The sequence below is a fragment of the Arachis hypogaea genome, chromosome 17, assembly GCF_003086295.3.
Source record: "Arachis hypogaea cultivar Tifrunner chromosome 17, arahy.Tifrunner.gnm2.J5K5, whole genome shotgun sequence".
NCBI classification, from domain to species: Eukaryota; Viridiplantae; Streptophyta; class Magnoliopsida; order Fabales; family Fabaceae; genus Arachis; species Arachis hypogaea.
This window is the reverse complement of record NC_092052.1, coordinates 5,982,156-6,005,168: the sequence shown is the minus strand read 5'-3', so window position 1 is coordinate 6,005,168 and position 23,013 is coordinate 5,982,156. Positions and strand designations below refer to the sequence as shown.

Below are 23,013 nucleotides of genomic sequence, written 5' to 3'. Positions count from 1 at the left end.
ATGCCACTTAAATGTTTAATACTAATTTACATATAGAATAAGTGAGATTTTAGTTGAGTGGTTAAATATATTATCTTTCAATATGTTGTATTTGAATTTAAATATTGATAATGATCAAATAATAGATAAAATCTTTAAATATATATGTAAATTTTAAAATTTTATAAGATACGAGAACATGTATACATATAAAATATAAAATATTTTTTGATAAATCGTAATAATATTTTAATATTTTATTGATATTAAAATATAAATTAATTTTTTAATTATTTTTAATGTCTTATTTTAATTATATAAATTATTTAAAATATTTTTTGTTTTAATAAATAATAATATATACTATTTTTAAATTTATTTTAAGAATACATAATAAAAATAAGATTGAATACGCTGACACGTGATTATATTTAGGTGTGTCTAAGATTATCTAAAAAGGAATTTTTTATTTTTTATTAAGATACGATTAGATACAATAAATACATTTGTCGGACGAATATTATATCCGAAATGTATCCGATATGTGAACATAGTAACTCAGTAAAATGTATATCCGTACTTTATAATAAATATGATATAATACCTATAATTAAAGACTGTCTGATCTAAAATATACATATAGAGACTTGTATGTATATTATGACCAATAAAAGCCACATTTCTTGCTTTTGTTTTGGGGTAATAATTTCATGACTATGGAGATGTTTGTAACCAATAATGTTGTCTTGCTTTTGTTGGAGTTATATTATTTTTTAATGTTAAAAGTTTACATTCTTAATAGATACTATATAAAGAAAAAGGGATAATATGTATGTCAAGTTCACTTGCTATATATCATCAGTTTTTCTTAACATGTCCTATTTTTTTTTATTCAAATAACATTAATTTTTTCTTTGTTAAATTATATATTACTTCTTCAAATTCTCTTTCTTCTTAGCAACAATTCAAAAATATTTCATATACATTTAAAGTCAACTACATTATGTATTTATGTATATTTATATAATTATATATATTAATTTATATATTTTTCTAATTAAATAATCAATTATTAAAATAATAAAACTTGATTATAATCAAGAACGAAGTTAGACTAAAATTTGGAGAAGGACCAAAAATTAATTTTACAATACAAAGAGATTAGAATAAATTTTTTATGAGATATTAAATACATGTTTCTATATACATCGGTTAATTGGTAAGTAATTTTTTATACATGCGTGACAATAATTATGCAGAAAAACAAAAAATAAAAAATACTGAAAATCTCAACTTACAAACACAATTTAAGAAGCATACTACATAAATAAAAATATATAAATAAATGAAAATTAAAGAAATGGTAAGACATTCAACACATGCTATATATACATGACCTATGTAGGCTTTTTTTTTTTTTTTTAATGGTAGTTATAAATCTATTATATTTTTCTTGCATAACTATAGCTTTTTAGTTAACTTTCTTAGGGATAGATTTTGATTAAGTTAGGTGAAACTTATTAATTATTGCAATAAAGAGATCATAACCCTAACCTACTATATACTTTTGCAGCCTCTTCCATCTCTTTCTCATCTACTTTGAGAATTGATGAGATAATAACGAGATTGCATTTTGTAGTTTGCATTTAGTTACCTTAGCTTAATCACATGTAATGCCAAGTGCCGACTAATCATTAGTTCTCACCATGATGGCAACAAAAATAAATTTAAAAATAATATGAAATAATAATGATATTTATACCCCTAATAAAATTAGTGTCTATTTAAAGTAGTGAATGTGTTTGTTTATTATCCCAATAATAAGGCTACGTTTGTTTTTGAGAATAAAAAAAGATAAAATACTAAAGACTCATTTAAAAAATTTTAAAAGTAATTTTTTTGAATTTTTGACTTATAAAAAATAGTAGTATTAATGTTTGGTATAATTTTTAAAATTAAATCTTAGCTTTTTAAAAAGTTATTTGGAGCTTATAAAGAAATTAAATAAAATGACTTCTCTCATAATACTACTATTTTTTATCACATTTTTATAAAATAAGTATTTTTAGAGCTAAAAATCTAAATACAAAATAACTTATTTATAAACTACTTTTAGTATAGTCATTTATTGTTTAAGTTATTTTATCAAAATAAGCTTAATTAAGCTGTTTACCCAAATTGGGCCTAAGAATAAGATATAAAGAATAAAGATACATAATTTAGTATTTTTGTATTCTGTTTGGTGATAAAGTAGAACAAATTATAAAAATATAATTTATTCTCATTTTTTTTATTCAAAAACTTTGAGAAGGAAAATATAATAATAAAAAATATAATTATGAAAAATTAACAAGAATAATGAAAGAAAAAATAAAAAATAAATTGTATCCCTTGTTAGTGTCTCTGTATCTTTACTATCAGGATGGATATAAAATACACTAATTCAGTGTCTCTGAACACAATATCTCTGTACATGTCTCATCTCCCAAACACAATTTTATGTCTCTGTGTCCTTGTATCAGTATCCCGTTTCTATAAACAAACGCAGCCTAAAAAAATACATATATAATGACGCTTGGACACACACATATATATAATATAAGAATTTAATTTTGATGCACTATTAATATAAAATAGTTTTACGCATATATTTAATTATGTAATGTCAGATCAGTAAAAAAAATTACTTTTTACATTGACTACGTTAATAATTATATAAAAAATAAATATAATTGTATAATTATATATAATACTTTATACACTGTAAATGCATTAAAATTATATTCATAATATAAATATACATAAATACATATAGTATGTTTGGTTGTTAAGTCTATAATAAAAATATATATCTCAACTTTCTGATAGCAAAATATTAAATATACACGTATTTTAAGTATTGTTATATCCTTTTAAATTTTATTTCTCACTAAATAAATAATAAACCTACGTTACAATATTTATATTTGTGAAGAACATAAGACAAACTAAACACCGACTTACTTAATATTAAAAAAATAATTAGAAAATATGAGAGATATGAAAATGAATATGTTAGACTTTAATATTATATTATATAATTTCTCATGTGCAAATAGTAGCACATGCTGTCAAGAAGTAATAGTTCAAATGACATAGCCTAGTCTTTTCATACTTAATTAAGAGGTTGCGGGTTTGAGTTTTCATATATTCGATAAAAAAAATAAAAAATAAAAAATAAAAATAGTAGCACATGCTTGTTAGTTTTCCTCAATATCAATTGTTTCTCTTTTAAAAAAGAAAAAGAAAAAGAAAAAAAAATCTTTCTCTTAGCTTCTTAACCTACATGATTGTGACTTATTTTCTACTATATTAATATGTTACTAACTAAAAAATATCATATTAAAAGAAACATACAGTTTGTTATGTTTTAGTATTTTATTATAATATAATATTCTCCTATTGACTAGAAGTTGATGTGGGAATATGCCATTATTGATTATTGCCATCTATGAGTGATAATTTATTATATATGAATGAAAGGGACGTGACTAAATGTGCAAGTTTTGTTTTAGAGTAGACTTTTTCTATTTCTATTTTCCTGTACTTATACGTGTACACTGAATAAGATTAAGAAAATGAAATTTAAATTGCGTATATATGTTCATAATTATATATATGGAAGAATATTTGTTTATTTGACCAGATTTGTTGGCATTTTAATTAATTTAATAACATCACAAGCTAGCTAGCTAGCATTCATGCTTTCCGGCTTCTAGTGTTATTCTCATTTCAAGTTAATATACCGTTAAAATAATTTTCGTATAAAATTGATATTTTTTTGTGTTTAAATAATAAAGGGAAACACATACAAAGCAGATAAAATTAGTAGTTAAACGTTATTAAATAATAATTTAATTAAATTTATTAAATTATTTAATAATTTTTAATTATATATATTCGGATGAAATACGAAAATATAAATTTCAGGTTTTTTGCCATTTGTGAAATTTTTTTTCTTGTAATTATGAAAATCAGACAAAAATAGAGAACCCTATTCCAACTAACGTAAATCATTCCAAATCCTATTTTAATGTATTACGCCCGAATCAATCTATATTAATTTCTAAAAAGAATGCTCGAGTTAATTATTATTTAATTTATTTTCTTTGAATTCTTTTCAGGACTTTTTCTAGAAGGAGTTTGATAATAGTTAACAAGAAGAGCATCTGATCTTTTTATTTTCACTTTTTAATGTTCCCTCTATTAATATAAGATAAAAACTCAGGTACAGTCGATTTTAAGTGAAGTTGATAATTGAAAGTTGTTAGATGAAAATTTAGTTAAATCAATCAAATCATCTAATAGCTCTCGGTTATCAATTTCACGTGAGATCAACTGCACTTGAGTTTCTACCTTAATATAAAATTACTAATTTTCAAATAATATAATATCTATTGTATACTAGTAGGTGTGCACATCCCACTCCTAAACAAATTTTAGTGATTAGTTGGCACTTGATTATAATTTATAAAGGAAACAAAACTACTGTTTAATTTGTTGGTTGGCTCCACAAAATAGCAAGGTAATATATATTAAAGTAAGAAAGATATGGATAACTAATTAAAAAGATTGGCTAATAATCATTAAACAGATGTTTAAATCAGGACCATAATAAAATAGATAAATGATATATATTTTTTGAAAACTTAAATTTTAGTTTTTTTTTTTTTTTTTGCAATTGAAATTTATTCAGTGTATTTTTTTATAACACTCAAATTCTTATTACTTTTTTCTTGTTGGATTAAATTGGGTGTCTATAAACACTTCATCTTTATGTGCACAAAATTAACACTAAAAAACGACACAATTTATTTTTTAAAACAAAAAAAAAAGGTGAAAATCATCACATGAAGATTATGAAACTTTTATCTATTTTTATCACCTTTCACTTTAATTTGTCGAATCCTAAAAATTAATCTAGAAGCGATCACTGTTGATAAACATTTCCATATTGGAAAAGTTACATATTATTTGACACTTTTTTGGTCTTTCCATTTAAGGTATATGGAACTCTTTTTTATTTTTAAAAGAAGACATATACATTTTATAATTAATAAGTGAATTTGCATTATTTTATATCTAGATTTGCTGTCCACATCTATGATCGAATTTATGCTGAGATGCTACCACTAAAGAGCCATTTTTTTGGTAAGGAGGGGTGCACATTTATATAAGAAAGGACTCATATCAAAAAATCTTTGTTATGAGAAAAAATGTGAAGATGCAATAATGGAGACCGTGAGATGAAAATCAATGGCTAAAATTAAGATATAAAATTAATTAATGTTTCACATGACCTTCCTTTGATAATTCACTCCCTTTAGTTACTACACATCCTTAGTAGGTTTAACTTTGTATTAGAGATAAGTTTTTTCAATAACATACTTATTAGTAGTTTTATTTTGAAGGTTGTAGAAGACTTAGAGAAAGGGGAATTGAATCTATAGCATTCTTTTGCTTTAATGAATTAAGTTTTTAACATTAAATTTTTATTTAAAATCTGTTTGAACTGTGCAGTGAAAATTTTATGAGATAATTTTATTTTGTCTCATAAATATCAGAAAACAGAACTTAGAGAATGAGAAGAAAGATGACACAAGCATGTATCTTATAGTTCAGTTGTCTTGTGTAATGCAACTTACATTTAGTCTCCATCAAAATAGTGGTAGAATTTCCACTATAGTTAAAGTATTACATACATCAATTTTTTAGGATTCACTCAATCCTTTCTTACCTAACTTGACTTAGTTATGCTAATACTTAACTCTTCACTCTAAGTGTTAACCCAACTTAGAAAGGGGCACATCACAGGTACAAGATACAATACACATGAAACAACCTAAAGAAATCTGAAATCACTCTAGACTTTTTTTTCAAGTGTGTCACCCAGCCTTTTGTTACTCATAGACTTTTTCTTGTATTCTTACTTTCAGCTTTTTACCTCTCAAGAAATTATAAAAAGATATACATTAAAAATGAAATACAAACTATAAAATATGAATGAGATTAATGCATAAACAGCCTCTGTTGCTATAAGTTGAACCGAATTCAGCTGACTCTGATTAAGTTCTTCATCTTGGCGAAATGTTTCTTTTACTAGAAAACACTGTCCAAAGTTGATAAACTCTACAGAAAAACTCTTCAAAACAAATTCAAAATCTGGTTCTCTCTCCTTGCCTTGCCAACCAAAAAATTTTTCTTTTTTACTTAAGTAAGTTAATGAAGTGATGACTTCTGATGGAGGTTGATGGTCTCTTATGGAGGATGATGAGAGAAATTAAAGGAGGCTTTTTTTTAAAAAAAAAAAATTATAAAAAATAAATTGATCAAAAATAATTTTAATATTAAATATAATATTGAGAATCATTTTAAACCAAAAAAATATTAAGAGCGATTTTTATTTTAACTTCAACCAGTATTTATTCCTAATTTTAAATATTTACGTCTATATTACATCATTCATCCTAAATCGAACATAAAAACAAATCTTTCAAAAATATTTTGTATTTCTTTTTATAAAATCGTTGAGAAGAATTTTATTAAAAAAATTTATCTAGTACAAAGACTCAATTAGAAATTTTAAATTGTACAAAACTTAATAAAAGTTTTAATAAAATTATAAAATTAATAAATAATTAAACCTATTCATTAATAATTCCTTCCCACCATTTAATCTCAATTCTCAATTAATCTCAAAATTGTTTTAGCACCAAACTCAGATGAAATACTTCTTTATGAATTGGATAAATCATTGCATGTCCAACTAAGCTGCAAGGCTGAAAAAGAAAAGGGAGTTTTGCCGGGTGAAAGTTTGCTTTTGTGTTTTATACTTTTGTCGCCCTTTTAATTCTTTTCCTCCCCCTGTTGGATGATCTTTAAGTTCTCTCTCTTGTACACAATAATCAACAATTGATGCATATACCTAAGTAATTAAGTATCAATTAGGATTTTTATAAAAAGTAATTTGACCCTTATTTAGTTCTCTTACATAATATTTCAGAATTAATTATTTATGTGAGAAAAAATAGAATTTTTATTTTATAAAGAATAAAAATTTAAATCGAGTAATATATGAAGAATATATATATTATGGATCAATTTTTTTTAAAATGATAAAATAAGACACTAATAGATATTCTTGAATTAAAATAATAAAATTCTTACGTAAATAAAGTTATAAATTTAATAATAATTAAATATTTACTTTTTTATTTACTCCACACTACAAAAAAAAAACGTTGAGTATCGTTGAATTTATCGGTAGAAAAATGAAAAGAATTTGCCAGTACTATGATTACTGGCGGATGTCCCATTGGATTAAATCTGACGGTATAAATTTCGTCGATAAATATTTATTATCAGATTTTGTTGTCCACCGGTAACTTGCGGCGAATTTAGCGTCGGAATATGATGGTTTATGGACAACAAATCTGATGAACGTTACCGGAAAAAAAATTCGACGGTAACGACAACACCATAACTCCATAAGCTAAGCCTTCACGCCATTTTACCGTCGAAAAAATTCGACGAAAATTTTTTTATTTTTTTAAAAAATAATCTGAATGATCGCTAACGTCAGGATTTTTCGTTGGTAAATTTGCCGGTAGTGTCAATATTTTTTTATTTTTTTCAATCTATGATGGACTCCAATAGTTAATAATGATAGTCAACTCTCAGTTAACAATGAATAAATTAGTATTTTATCTGAAAACAGTGATTTATATACAATATAAAATATGAAATATATAGAATGTAAACATGAAATGAAAGTTTGATAATGAAATACGTAAGATAGAACTATATTGACGTTGATCTTATTCAAATTTATCATCTTCTTCCTCTGGTTCATCGTCCTCCTATTCCGAGGTAATTTCTTGATTATTGAACTCGTCTTCTTCTTCTTCATCTCCATCAACCCCGTCTTCTTCTTGAAGATCGTCGTCGTACGCGTCCAATGGTTATGTGTCGTCATCTACCCTAAGGTCACCGATGTCATAATCCATAACAGCCGACCTAAGGGTGATCGGATCACTAGTATCAACCATCATTTTCGAAGGAGTTGGGTCATGAATTTGGAAAGGTTACTGACCCTCTGTCCCATCAGACTCAATGTGACCTCTTGACTTAGTCTTAACCACAACCACCCAACCAGACTTACATGACTTTGGATAAGGCAAATAGTATACATGTCGTGCATTTTGAGGTCAAATAAAAAGGATTGTAGTGCTTATATTTACTGGTCACATTTACTTCAGTGATATTGTAGTCCTTGTGCTTTCGTATTTCTTGTCGCGAACTTGGATTATACCATTGACATTTAAACACGCACACCTTATACGTAGTGCTACCAAAATACTCTAATTGAATTATATTGTGCAACACACCGTACCAATCAGAATGACGACTACCGCCTAAATTTTCACGAATCTAGACCCAGTGTTATATATTTTCTTTCTAAACAACCATTGTAAAGAATGGAATCGATATCCATTAACATTGTATATCGGGTAGCTTGTGCCCTTATTCATTGGACCCCAACTAAGTGCAACTAGTTCTGAATATATTGTGTTAGCTAGATGCACTTTAACGTATTCTCTGAACTAAGAAAAAAAATTGTTCAGTGATGTATCAAGATTTGTTTCCTAGAATAACCTATGATACGATAGGATAAATAAGAAAATCTCACTGTAATACAGCATACAAACATTCAAAAAATAATCGATTTTCACCAAACTTAGACCCAATTTCGAAATTAACTTCTTTGCTCCGGAGGATGCCACTAGCCCCGGCAGGTACTAATTCGTTGCAAAGAGTGATCCACTTATCAAAAGACTTTTGGATGTGTTTTGACTCAGACTTAATACTCATCATTCTAACACTTGTAGACAATTTCGAATGAACAAACCCTTCGTACAAGGGTTTTATAGCAGATTCTAACAGATGATAAAAGTTATTTTCCTCTGAATTGGGCTCTTGTTCAACATCATCCATAACAGTAATACCTATTACATCAAATACCATCTTGTTGTATCTCTCTTGGTTACCCTCCCAATTCATTTCTTCCATGTTTAGTTCTTTAACAATCTGAATTCATGTTGATCGATCCCCAGATATATTGAAATTCGAGGCAGATTAGTTAATTCCCTACTCATCCACTTCTTTTTGTTTTATCCACATCCAATACCCATCCTTGAACCCATTACGATAGAGGTGAAGTGTTATATTTGAAAATCCTAACCATTTATTCAGCCGACACTTATAGCACAGACACCCAAATACCGCTCGAAACCTACACGGTTTCATGTTGAAGACATATGCAACAAATGCGTCAACCCCCTCAAAGAATTCAAGTTTTAAACAAACCCCCCGGTCCACTGTTGTTTCTATTATATATCCACAGACGATGACTTGGAATCATCTTGCAACAAATACCCTATAACTCATCCAACAACACAACTTATTAAAATGTTTAGAAAATTCGGGAGGGTGTCTCCTATAAATAAAATCTCCAACCAAATTCGATTTTCGTTTTCTCACAAACCAAACTTTTTTTATCCAATTTAAATAAAATTTTGGCAAAATTTTTCCTTAATTCAAAGACATCTACCAAATAAATTAATAGTTTTCACAAAGAAAATAGCTACCGGCATAAATGAGAATAAACATGAATTCAATAACACGTCAAATTAAATCATAACCGTTCTAGTGCGCAACCTCTTATAACTCCACAATTTTCTAACAAACAACGGTTTCGAGAAGGTGTCTCTACACAACCTTCTCCCACTTCTGTCCTAAAACGCTATCGTAGGAAAAGTAAGTCCGGTATAAAACTTAAGCAATTGATTGTATATAGAGATAGAAAATCTACTTGGAACACGGATGTATAGAATATGGAAGAAGCGAACTCCAATTGATCTCAGAGAAATAGCACCGTCCTAATAAAAAAGACAACTTATTAAATTCACAAGGTGAAACTAATTTAACAAACTAAATAAAATCTTCTAACAACTCAAGCACTCTTAATCTCACCCTACTTAACCTACCTTAACTTAATTTAATTTCTATTTACATTAAATTAACATAAAAAATCTTAAACCCTAACTTCATTACACAAATTTAATCAATAATTTGATAAAATACCTAACAAAATCCTAAACTTACAAAAAAATTGAAAAAAACTATACCAAACTCTAATCACAAACTTCAATACACTAATTTAATCAATAATTTGATAAAATACCTAACAAAATCTTAAAATCACAAAAAAAATTAAAAAATACAAAAATTATACCAAAATTACTTTTAATGGTGGCTGCAAGATAATGGAGGTGTGGTGGTGACAGGAGGCGGCAGTGACGGCGATAATGTGACCACCATCGATGGCCACAAATACGAACAGCAGTGGCGTTCCTGACAGCTCAAGTGGAGACAATATGCAACGGCAGCGGCGGAAGCTCCATGTGGTGGTGGTGACTGCGGCAGCTTCAATGCCGAAGAGAGAAGATGAGAAGAGAGAGAGTGGGTTTGCAAAAGTGAGGGGGAGAGATTTCGTGTTTGAATTTTACTCCAATATTAACGTCGGATTTACTAGCGAAAATTTCAGCCAGTAAATTGCCTAAACACAACGTTTCACTAAATCAATATACCGACGGCCGAATCTGACGGAAGCTCCACAAGTAAAGTTGCCGCTACTGAAATAAGATTTTGCGCCATTGATTACCATCGAATTTAGTGACAAAATATAAAATTTGACAGTAACTAATTCTAGGAACTATAACTCTTGTTTGTATTCATTGCAAAAAATGTCACTAAATCTATCAGTAATGACCGTCACTATATTCAACAGTAAATTTAACGGTATTTAACGTATTTTTTGTAGTGCCATTTTCTTGTTCTAACTAAAAATTATTTTTCTGTCTTTCAGTGTATAAATGAAAAACTCTCTACAACCTATATATTTTAGGGAAAGAAATGTAAATTACTAATATGCTTTGAAGTTAGACAATATTACATATATGATATTTCAATTTTCTAAAAGTAATCAATAATAGCATTATGTTTTTAGATTATACAACACTTAATACTATTTTATAAGAGTAATATTATATAATCTATAAATATTATTATTTTTTGTCAATAATAATTTATACACATATTTATAAAAATTTTATATACAAAAAATATATAATTTTTACATATATTTATCACAATTTATACATATGAATTAATATAGTTTACACTTATATTTTTAAAATTTATACATACAAATTAATAAAATTTATTTATTGAAAATAATTTAATATTTATATTAATTAAATAATAATAAAAAATACTAAAAATTACTGACCATAAAAAATCTCTCATCTTATAAAACATGACACTAATTATTCTTATAAATGATGTATGGAAAGCAAAAATCTTGCCTAATATTAGATAAAGGAAATGAAATTAAGATAATGTAAAAAAATGTGGATATATATATATATATGCATAGAAAGCATGAATCAATGAGTGGGAAAAGCCAAGAAACAGTGGCGTTTGTCTACTCTTTTTAAAGAGATAGATATTGATATAGATACAAGTAAAAGGGATCAAATCACAATTTTTGTGGTGCATACTATTTATGTATTATTATTGCTATAAATTAAAAGAAAACAATATGGCCAGCTATTACGCTGTCTTCCTTTACATTTAAGCCAACAAAAGCAATGGCCACTATTTAACCTCCTAATTCTTTCTTTTGCTTATTACTATATACATACATATTCATCAGATTCAGATCCTTAACTACCAGCCATATATACTTATATATAATTTAATTTATTTAATCTATTTTATTGTGTATGTATAGTCAGCGACTCCCTTATTATTATTATTATTATTATTATTATTATTATTATTATTATATAAACAATTAATCACTTTTTTATATATTTATGTATAAATATATATTATTTAATTTATTTTTAATATATATTTTATATTATAATATATATTTTAAATAAATAACTAATTTAATATATATATATATATATATATATATATATATAGACAGTAAATTATTTAAATATATGCTCCTAAGTCAACTACTCTAAATTATTTGGAGCCACAAGTCTTCACTCTTCACTGAATTAATTAATGATTGCCAGCTTTTCAAATAATCTTTTAGTAGTTTAGCCAATAATTAATTACTTGAAGAGCACTTGATGTTAAGATTTTGTAAATTTTTTTAGTTTTTGATGGGTGAAATAGAGTGAATACTCCATCGGTTCTGACAATTACTTCGAAAGGATAACGAGATCCCAAAAAAAAAAAAACATTCAATTCGGTCTCTGACTTTTTTTTGGGACTGATTAATCCCTATACAAAAAAAAAACATTGATTTTCTTTTGGCACAGGAGTCTCTCAAGAGTCGAATTGAGTTTTTTTTTTTTATTATCAAGAGCCTCGTTGTCTTTCGAGGTAATTGTCAGGGGCTGTTTTAGATTTTTGTCGAGTGAAATACAAGAAGAACTCGAAATTTTAATTTTTATAATTAGAAAGCTTTTATTTTAAAATCCTTAAGGAGTGTCTTGTTGGCAAAATTCATCTTTTAATTTTCCTCGTGGAGTTAATAAGAAGCAAATATGGAAACATATCTCTACCTTTTCTTTAAGAAATAAAAATAAATAAATAAATAATTTTTCCGGTTTAATTAAACATATAGCTTTGAATTCATGAGAAGTCATCTTCAAATAATTGTTTAAGATATCTATAAACACGTTTATGAATTAATTGATGGGGATTTCTTCTTTCATGTGAAAATTTATTATAAAATATGTGTTGTAGGGTGCTTGCAGTTATAGATTCTTAAATTTAATTAGTATCAGTTGATAAATTAATTAATTAAGACTGTTTTGTGTATCATATTCTCTGTACCGCTTTATTTTCAAATGATTTTTCCAAAAAAAAAAAGCAAAAGAAGTTTTTTTTTTTTCTTTATTATATCTACATAGATTTCTATTAATTTAGGTTCTCAGGTCAAAATATATTTTCTTAACGTATAGTTCATTGAAGATACATTTCTCTTTTGAAACCTTTTTTGTAAAATTCGTAGTCAAATTATAAGTTATGACTCTGATCAAGTTATAACTCAATTTGGTAATTCTCTATTGTAATTTTTTCCATAATTATTGTGGTTGAAATCGAACAAAAAATAGTTAAAAATATATTTATAAAAAATAGTCTAACATTTAAATAAGTAAGTGTTACAAGTTTATGATATAAAAGAGAAAATATAAGATGAACAATATATGAGTTATTATAAAATTTTAAAAGAATAAAAAAAATAAAAATGAAGAATGTTATATTTGTATTTTTTTAATTGAAAAATTATAAAAATAAAATTAAATATATATATAGAGAGAGAGTATTGTCTATAAAATATAAGAACAAATAAAAATAATAAAATTAAATACGATAGTATAATTTATATATTTTGTTGGACTAAATTTATCCGTCGGTGCAAAATTTTTTTACTATTATTATAAACTATTATAAAAGAGTAGTTTAATAAGTTATAAAATATAAAAGTTGATTAAATTCAATTTCTCTTTGTTGAGAGATAAATGATGAATATATAATTATTTAGTAGATATTAATGTCATGACCATTTGATCAGGAACCATGATATTAAAAGTTATTAGTTACACAAGATACGCTTGAATATGATATTAACACAAATAAAATTGATTTATGATAACGGATCAATTTGTACAATACCTAATATGATCAAAGAATAACTTTAAGGTGAATTTTATTTTCGAAGTGAAATTTTTAGGGTTGAAAAAAAGATGAAAAAAACTCAAATCAGCCTCTGACAATTACCTCGAAAGACAACGAGGTCCCTGACAAAAAAAAATCCCAATCCGGCCCCTGACAAAAAAAATAAACCCAACCCGGTCCCTGACAATTACTTCGAAAGAACAACGAGGCTCCTGTGCCATAAAAAAACAAATGTTATTTTTTTTTGGCACAGGGGCTAATCTGTCTCAAAAAAAAATTTATCAGGGGCTGGATTGGGTGTTTTTTTTTTCTTGGGGGCCTCGTTGTCCTTTCGAGATAATTGTCAGGGCCGGATGGGGTATTCACTCAAAAAAGATTAATTTAATTAATGGATCAATACAAGAAGTTAAGAATACATTATTGTGCTGAAGAAAAATAAGAAATCGCAAAAATAAATAAATAAATGAAAACAGTTCATGATCCAACCCATCATAAGTACGTACTTGCCCCCCTTTAATGACTTGTCGTGTTATTGATTACAGTACTCTTTAATTTCCAATTATAACTAAATTCATTTTGATTAATTCGTAGTATAAATTTAGATACAATTATTTTTATATAAAATTAATAATTAAAAATTATTCGATAATAATTTAATTAAATTATTTAATAATTATTAGAATTTATTTATTTTTTATTTTAAAAATACATATTAAATTTATGAATTAATTTTTTTATTAAAATATAAAAAATTTAAATTTTATATTTATTTTATATTTATTAAATAAAATTATTTAAAATATTTTATTAATTAATAATAAATTTATTATATGTCTTTAAAATACATATTAATTAAATTTTAATTATTAATTTATATAAAAATAAAGGTAAAGTACTAAATTGGTCCTCTATGTTTGGGTATAATTCTGTTTTGATCCTTAAGGTTTAAAGTATTCTATTTGAATCCAAAAATGTTTCATTTAGCATTAATTTAGTCCTACGGTGAGGACAAAGTTAAATAATTAATGAAATGTCCTACATAACAATAGTACAAGAACAAAATCGATAATCTGGAGAACAAGTACAAGCTCCAGAGGCACAAAATCAACCGTTGATGCATCAATATATTTATTTATTATTTTTCTTATAATATAAATAAAATATTTTTTGTAGGACTAAAGAGAATGATAAATAAATGTATTGATGCATCAACGGTTCATTTTGTGCCTCTGGAGCTTGTACTTGTTTTTCAGATTATCGATTTTGTTCTTGTACTATTGTTATGTAGGACAATCCGTTAATTATTTAAATTTGACCTCACTGTAGGACTAAATTGATACTAAATGAAACTTTTTTTGATTCAAATAGGACACTTTAAACCTAAAGGACTAAAACAAAATTATGCCCAAACATAAAAAACCAATTTAGTACTTTACCCTAAAAATAATTATACGTAAATCTCTACTTATTTATTAATCGCTATATTGAAAAATTAGTACATATATATAGAGTCTGTTTGAAAAGTTACATTTTTTAGCTTTTAACTTATGAAAATTAATAGTATTAATGTGTCTGATATAATTTTTAAAATCAAATTATAATTTTTTAAGAAATTATTTAAATACTTATATAAAAGTTAAAAAAATTTATTTTTCTCATAATAAAAAAATTCATTTATCATAATTTTTTTAAAATAAATATTTTTAAAACAAAAAAATTAAATACAAAATAATTTATTTATAAATTAATTTTAATATAAATATTTATTATTTTAAATTATTTTTTTAATTTAATTAAAATGTTTATCCAAATTACGCCTATAGTAGGTTATTAATTAGGTCACCGTCATAGAACTCGTTACTATTATTGGTATATTTAATTTGCATGTTAATTCGTACAACAATGTGTCTCACATTTTCTTTGTGAGAAACATTATCTCATATTACACACACAAACCATGTTTTATATTTACTGGTGTTTTCTTCAAATATTTATAAAGATAAAAATCAGAAAATATCGACTAAACAATATATTGAAAAATAAAAAAAAAAGAGGTCAAAAATCAAACTAAAAGATAAAAAAAAAATATATTTACGGCTGTCATATTATTATTATTATTATTATTATTATTATTATTATTATTATTATTATTATTATTATTATTATTATTATTATTATCATCGCACAATTTCCTTTCTTTGGGACTTTGACAAATTCTTAGAAATAATTGGCAGAAGAATTTTTCCTTTTCTTTAACTAATCAAAGAATAACAACAGTAACTTGTCTGAAATCGGTGACTCAATTCAAAAAGATTATTTCAATATTGACATAAAAATTAATTAACTATATTATATGTATATAAAAAATTAATTATTTATATAAATACATATAAAAATATAAAATATATATTAAAAATAAATAAAATAATATATATTTATAATAATTTATTTAATAACTGATATTTTATGTATACATAATATTTTTTAAAATTTATATATGTCCCACTCTCCTAGTAAAATATTTTTTAATGTGACGTTACATTTTTCAACTTGTTGAAGGCCTAGCTACTTACTTGGTTTTTTTTTTTTTTGGTGACTAGCTACTTACTTGGTTTACATAACGAATAATTAAATTTAATATTTTTCTTAATATAAAAATATATAGTTGGATATATGTATGAATTTTATTTATATTAGTAAGTAGTATATATAATTAAAAGAATAAACCAGTACTAAAAAAATAGCTGCAATGATTTTATTTATTTATTGACTAAATTAGTTAGTCAAATTTGTACTAACAAAGTTCTAAAAAAAGAGGAATAATAAAAAACTTTATTTTGGCTAATTACAAAAATAGTCACAGAAGATTTGATGACTTTTCCACTATGCGAATTTGCACACGTGATGAATTACATAACACTACAACCTTTTTCAAATAATTTCGTTACTTCACTAAATTTGATGACACCTGTGTCATTCTACATCAATAATTCAACAATACCCTCCAAATATCAAACCAAATACAAGTATTTTTCACAATCATAACATCATTGAACAAGAAAATGGGTGAAATTAAACATTAAAAATTAATCAATAACTTGTTCAGCCGCCATAAGGGGTCCATACTCCAAAGAGATGTGGACCCCACTTTTTCAATGTATAATCAAAGTGCCACTTTCTTTTTCAAGCAAGACTTGGAGAAAGTTTTACCAAAGTGTGTATATTAATTTCTTAATTGAAAATATAGAATTTGAATCATAGGAATGAAAATAAAAAATCTCTTTAAATTTTTTGGATATTAAAAATCTAAAATTTAAATTCTAAGAATAAAAAGTTCTTACTTGTGAAATCTAGATAGACCAAAACAATAAATATGATTACATCTTTGTTGGAAATTGTAAATTTTAAATTTCATTCATAAATATTAGATTCAATGGTGATTTTAATTTTAATTTTATTTTAAATCTTATAAAATAATATATAAATATTTGTAAAATTATATATCATTAATAATAATTTAAAATTAAAAATACTTTTTTTTAATATTTAATCTTATTCAGTTAAAAATTTATATTATTTTTAATTATTTAATTAACATAATTATACTAATAATAAAATTTTATTAATTTTTTTATCAAAATAATACTATATCTCTAAAATAATACTAATTTATCTTTAATATAAATTTTAATTTTAAATTAATTTATTTTTTAAAAATACTAAAAAATAATACTCTAAAGATTAGAAATACTGTTATTTGATTTTAATTTTATACAAATATCTTCGAATATTTCAATTTCACCCTTCATTTAGTTAGATTTTTGGTAAAATAATGAATCCAACAAATAGAGAAAAAGATAGGGGCAAAATTGTAAAAAAAAGGCATCCTTGGGGTTTTGACCATTGACTTAAAAAAAGACAAAGACAACGTGGCCTTGAAAACAAAGACCCCACAACCCACACACTCATTCATGGCATACAAGTTGATCACGGAATTGAAATGGCAATTTAGCTTTGCATCTGCCAAACAACTTGATAATGGGGTCCATTTCACATGCACAACAAGATAAGCATACAAAATATATATTTATATTATAAAGTCTGCAATAATATTAATAATAAGGCCAAACCTTTGCATCTATCCACAACCAAATTTCACCTTCCTCCCATAAAAGGGGCCACATATTTATATTTTATAATATCTTAGGAGAGAATTAAAATTAAAATCTTATTTATGTCACAATAGTACACATAATAATATATAGTAAGGTGAAAACACAAGAGAGGGGCTACATTATATATATATAGTGACATTAACATCCATGATTGATTTATTAACAAATAAACCAGAAGAGGACCTGCCATAGAACATAAAATATCTCTAAAGAAGACCTAATAATAAGAGGATTACATGTGAATATAAAAATATGCAAAGTAATTTAAAAACTAACTTTGATAGTTAAGGGAAGTTCACATGATCAAAGGGGTGTGTGTGCCAAACCCTTCTTTTCTTTTCTTTTCTTTTCTTCTTTTCTTTTTCTAAGGACACAACAAAAAGTTCCCATGAAACTTGTGTTCTTTTTCTTCACTGGTACCATATTGAAACATCTGGTTGTTTGTGAAGTGAATCCATTCCCATTCCTCCTTGTAGATCCTCCTTGAAATCAAATGATCCTAGATCACAAGGGGATCCAAACATAAAGTTAAAGTTGCTGTTGTTGTTATTGGGGGGGTTGGTGGTGGCGACGGCGGTGGCCGCGGCTGTGGTGGTGGTCTCAAAGGGTGTGTTCATGGCTTTGAACCTGTCAAATTGATTATTATCATCCCTTGCAAAGAAGTTTCCTTCCATCACCATTCCTTGATTGGGGAAGAAACTTTCCTGTTGTTGATTGATGCATTGTTGAGGAATGTTTTGATTTTGATTCTCAGCTACAAAGTTATTGGAGCTTGTGTTCTTGTTTCCTACAACATTTGCATCATAGATTGACATGAGGTCACTGATCATTTTCTGGCCGTCCTCCGGGACGCCGAGTCCGGTTAAGTCGAATGTTGGAGGAACCAAACTAGCAGGCTGAGCTGTGGTGTTTGGTTGAACATAGGACTGTGGGAATATAACAGGCTTAACCTCATTGACATGGAAATTCGGACCGGCGAAATCAGCAGCTGAGTTGTTTCTATATGGACAGTTGAGTTGGTGGTTGTCCCTCGAAGACCGGTCTTGGAAGCCGAGCCGGCCTTCGCTGTAAGGGCACTGAGGGTGCTCACATGTGTAGATTTTCTGATCCACCATCAAGTTAAAGTCACTCTTCCTCTTCCGAATGAAGTCCAAGTTTGTTACAACCTCTCCCTTGATTGGAAGAGAAGGTTTCTGAACCTGCAGCCTTCCCCTCATGCCGAGATTAGACGGATGAAGATTCTCCGGTTTCCGGTCTTCCACGTCGAAGTTAGGCTCATTCTCGGCTCCATCGACGTCATACTCGGTGCAATCATTGATGACCAAAGATCCACTTCCCCCACCAGAAGACAAAGGTGGGCAATAATCAGGATAAAGCTCGCGAGCCAAGGCCTCCTCTTGATTGATGATGGCAAGCCAGGTGGCGCTCTCCTTCGCTGTCATTTTATCTTGAAGGCATTTGGACTGCCTCACGAGCTTGCGAATCTTGGCGATATCAGGAGACATGTGCTTGATAACTGCAGTTAGGACACCCACCTTCCATGCCTTCTTAAGATCATGAGGCTTCTTGTAAGGAGGAGGACCTTGATCTTTAGGCAAACCAATTTGAGGCCACCACTCTTCATTACCGGTCGGCCACCACGGCGGAGGAACACCCTTCTCTAGAGGGAACCTCCTCTGAGGAGGATCACAGTGCTGCATAAGTGCAGACAAGAGAGACCCCAAGGTTGTGTCTTGTAACTCTTGCAAGGTGTGTGGAGTCGGACCGATAGCATTGCATCCATCATTCTTCCCAGGGATAGCATTATCAGCTTGATACTTGGCTATTGCAGCCGGACCGTTTCGATCAAACCGGACCTTATCCTTCCACCACTCGCGAAGATTGTCGGACGCCCCAGTAACCGGCTTCCCCTTCTCGGGTATAATCCCATAGACGAATCCCTGAGCCTTGCAAACCTCCATCATCTTGAGCATATACTTGAGTATCCCATCTTGAGCTCTTGACATCTTTTTCCTCCTAGCTTGTTCTTGGGATTGCCTTTGCTTCGCCGCATCGATGCCTTCTTTAGCCTTGCTTTGCTCTTTCAATCTCTTGAGACGCATTTTGTCCCTCCACATCCTTCTCTCAAGCTCATCCACATCGATCTCTTCGTCGCTATAATCATCCTCCACCACTGCATCAGGCTCAGTCTGTCTGGCAGTCATATCCGATTCGCCGAGGGGACCGCACAAAACATCCAAATCTCCACAAAACCCCATGTCATCAAACATCATCATCTTGTCAATACCTTCAAAGATGGCCTAAATTTCCACAAACAGTTTGATTCAACCTATGTAAAAATCCGTCCCAAATTTTACCCTCCTTCAGAACTATCCAAACATTCAGGTCAACAGATTCTCCAGAACTTTAGATGCCTTCACACCTGTCAAGAGGACAAGGAAGAACAGAACAATCAATTTAATTTAGTACAAAGAACAAAATAAAGTTTCAACATGAAGTGAATACATCAAGAGCATATCAAATTAACAGATTTTACTTCTCATCCAGCAAAATTTGATAAAGATTATATATTTATATAGGTTATAAAAAGTAGAAAAAAATGGATTAAATTTAAAACAAAACTAGAAAAAAAATTATAGAAAATAACATAGGTTTCATCTGATAACTTCAATCCATGAAAACACTACCTAGATCAGGCGCTGGCCAGATTGAATAGATCTAAATAAACAACAAATTAAATACTAAAAACTCATGCAGCATAAACACATAACATGGTTCCAATGATAATTCAATCAAACTATTTTTTTCAGGACAAATAAAATAGAAGATTCCATATTCAATCCACCGTCAAAACAATAGCAAGTCCATGCAGAAATACAAGATCTAAAAAACAACCCAGAAGACCATACATAACATCAAAAACTAAGATTTAAAAGCACATAGGAAAAAAAAAAGATTAGAAAGTTAAAAAAACTGAGCAACAGAAAGCCATGAAAAGATTAAAACTTCACAGATCAACAGGGTAGTGAAACCACATATCAAAACAAACAAGAAGAAGAAACACCCAATTGAAACCCCCACAAAAAAGGAACAAAATAAAAATAAAAAAACAGAACCCCACAAATTAAGTTGACCAAGCAGCTTAAGAAATGAACTGAAGAGTGAAAAAAGTTGATTTTTTTAATCACGTGGGGAAGCTTACCAGAAGATCCAGAACAGGGTCTTGATGAGTGGTCACGAAAGAGGTCAATATGGATAGAAGAAGAATGAATAGAAGGAGGAGAAGGAGGAGGAAGAAGAAGAGAAGGTTATTTCAGGGAGTTTGAAGAGCACATAAGAAAGAGAGAAGAGAAGAGAAGAAAGAGAAAGTGAAGAGAGAGAAAGGGAAGGTGGGAAGAAAGAGAGAGAGAGAAAAGAGACAGGGTGTTTAGAGCATTATTATCTTCTTTGTTATAATAATATTTTTAAGTATTTATATTATATTATTTTATATTTATTTATTTGCTTTGCTTAAGAAGAGGAAGAGTGTTGGTGAATGTGAAAGTGGTGTGTCTTTATTTAATTACATTACATTACATTACTCATTGGTGGGATGGTTAAAATTATATTCATAAAAAACCAAAACTTTCAAAAGTAAAACCATCCCATATTTGAGGGGAGAGTAAAATATCCCATATTTGAGGGGTGGAGTAATTCAATTAAGAGGCTATTTACAATTTAATTTTGAGGTAAATAATAAAATAATTTTATACGTATATTTAATTATATAATATTATATTAATAAAAATAATATGATAATTGAATAGATATAATTGAATAAATGAATAAAATATTTTATATATTTAATATATTAAAATTAAAATAATATATTATGAAAAATATTGTAAAAAATTTATAAAAATAATAAAATAAAAAGATTATTTATTATTAAATTTATAAATTTATAGGAAATTATTTTTTTTCTTATTTGATAAGGATATAAGTATTTTATTTTATTAAAATTTATATATTTTATAAGTATTATTTTCTTAAAATTTTAATAATAAGTCACTCTAAATTAGTTTTCAAAATTTTTAATTGGTTATTTTAGTTTTTAATAAATTTTAATTACCAAATAAATTTTTAAACTTTTATTTTATTAGACAGATTAATTTTTATATCATATTATTTGTCTAAAAAATTTTAAGAGTAGTTGTTAACTTGTTATTGAGTTCTACACATGTTATACAGATACAAATATTTGATCCATATCTTTAATGTTTGAATAAACTCAAAGCTTTAACTATGTGTATTTTATAAAGATATTTGTTAAAATAGTAAAATTAAAATGATTTTTAGGGTAGTATTTTTAGATTTTTTTTATATATTCGATATATATAAAAGACTTGAAACATATTTTTAATATGAAATTTTCTTTTTTGTATCTATAGTAAATACACTTCTATACTAATTAAAAAATATACCCAATTAATATATCTCGCTCAGATTAATTTTAGATGGTTCGTAAAGTAATTTCCGAAGATATGTCATACAAATAAATGAGGGTCAAATAAATACTTTCGTTCTAAAATAAAAAAGTATATATATAAAATCAAAAATATTATGTATCTACTAAAAATAGCTATTAAATTAATTATTCTAAAATAAAAAAGTATATACATAAAATCAAAAATATTATGTGTCTACCAAAAATAGCTATTAAATTAATTATTATATATTTTATTTATAAATATATGTATTGTTTAATTTATTTTAAATATATATTTTATATTTTAATATATATTTATACAAATAATTAATTTAATGACTGATATAAAAAATTAATTTTTAAAATAATTATTTATATATAAAATATATATTAAAATATAAAATATATATTAAAAATATTATATATACAAAAAAATTAATTATTATATATTTATATATATGTATATATAGAAATATCTTGTTTCACATATTTTAAATATATATTTTATATGATAATAATTTAGCAAATAATTTTTAATATATTAATAATATAATTATATTTATACATATTTACATTATAGTTGAT

The 23,013-nt window shown here is 26.7% G+C and overlaps 1 protein-coding gene across 1 annotated transcript; it reads right to left on the bottom strand.

Moving 5' to 3' along the window:
• Positions 1-17,996: 17,996 nt before the first annotated feature.
• Positions 17,997-21,476, bottom strand: LOC112764387 (ETHYLENE INSENSITIVE 3-like 1 protein). The gene is made up of 2 exons (XM_025809944.2): positions 21,163-21,476; positions 17,997-20,382 (listed from the first exon to the last, which is right to left on the bottom strand). The coding sequence occupies exon 2, from the start codon at positions 20,234-20,236 to the stop codon at positions 18,371-18,373; it is 1,866 nt and encodes a 621-aa protein (XP_025665729.1). The 5' UTR covers positions 20,237-20,382; positions 21,163-21,476; the 3' UTR covers positions 17,997-18,370.
• Between the last annotated feature and the right edge of the window lie 1,537 nt (positions 21,477-23,013).

What these genes read in the sequence shown, in the direction of transcription:
- LOC112764387 (XM_025809944.2), bottom strand. Translation starts at nt 20,236, where the DNA reads ATGATGATGTTTGATGACATGGGGTTTTGTGGAGATTTGGATGTTTTG.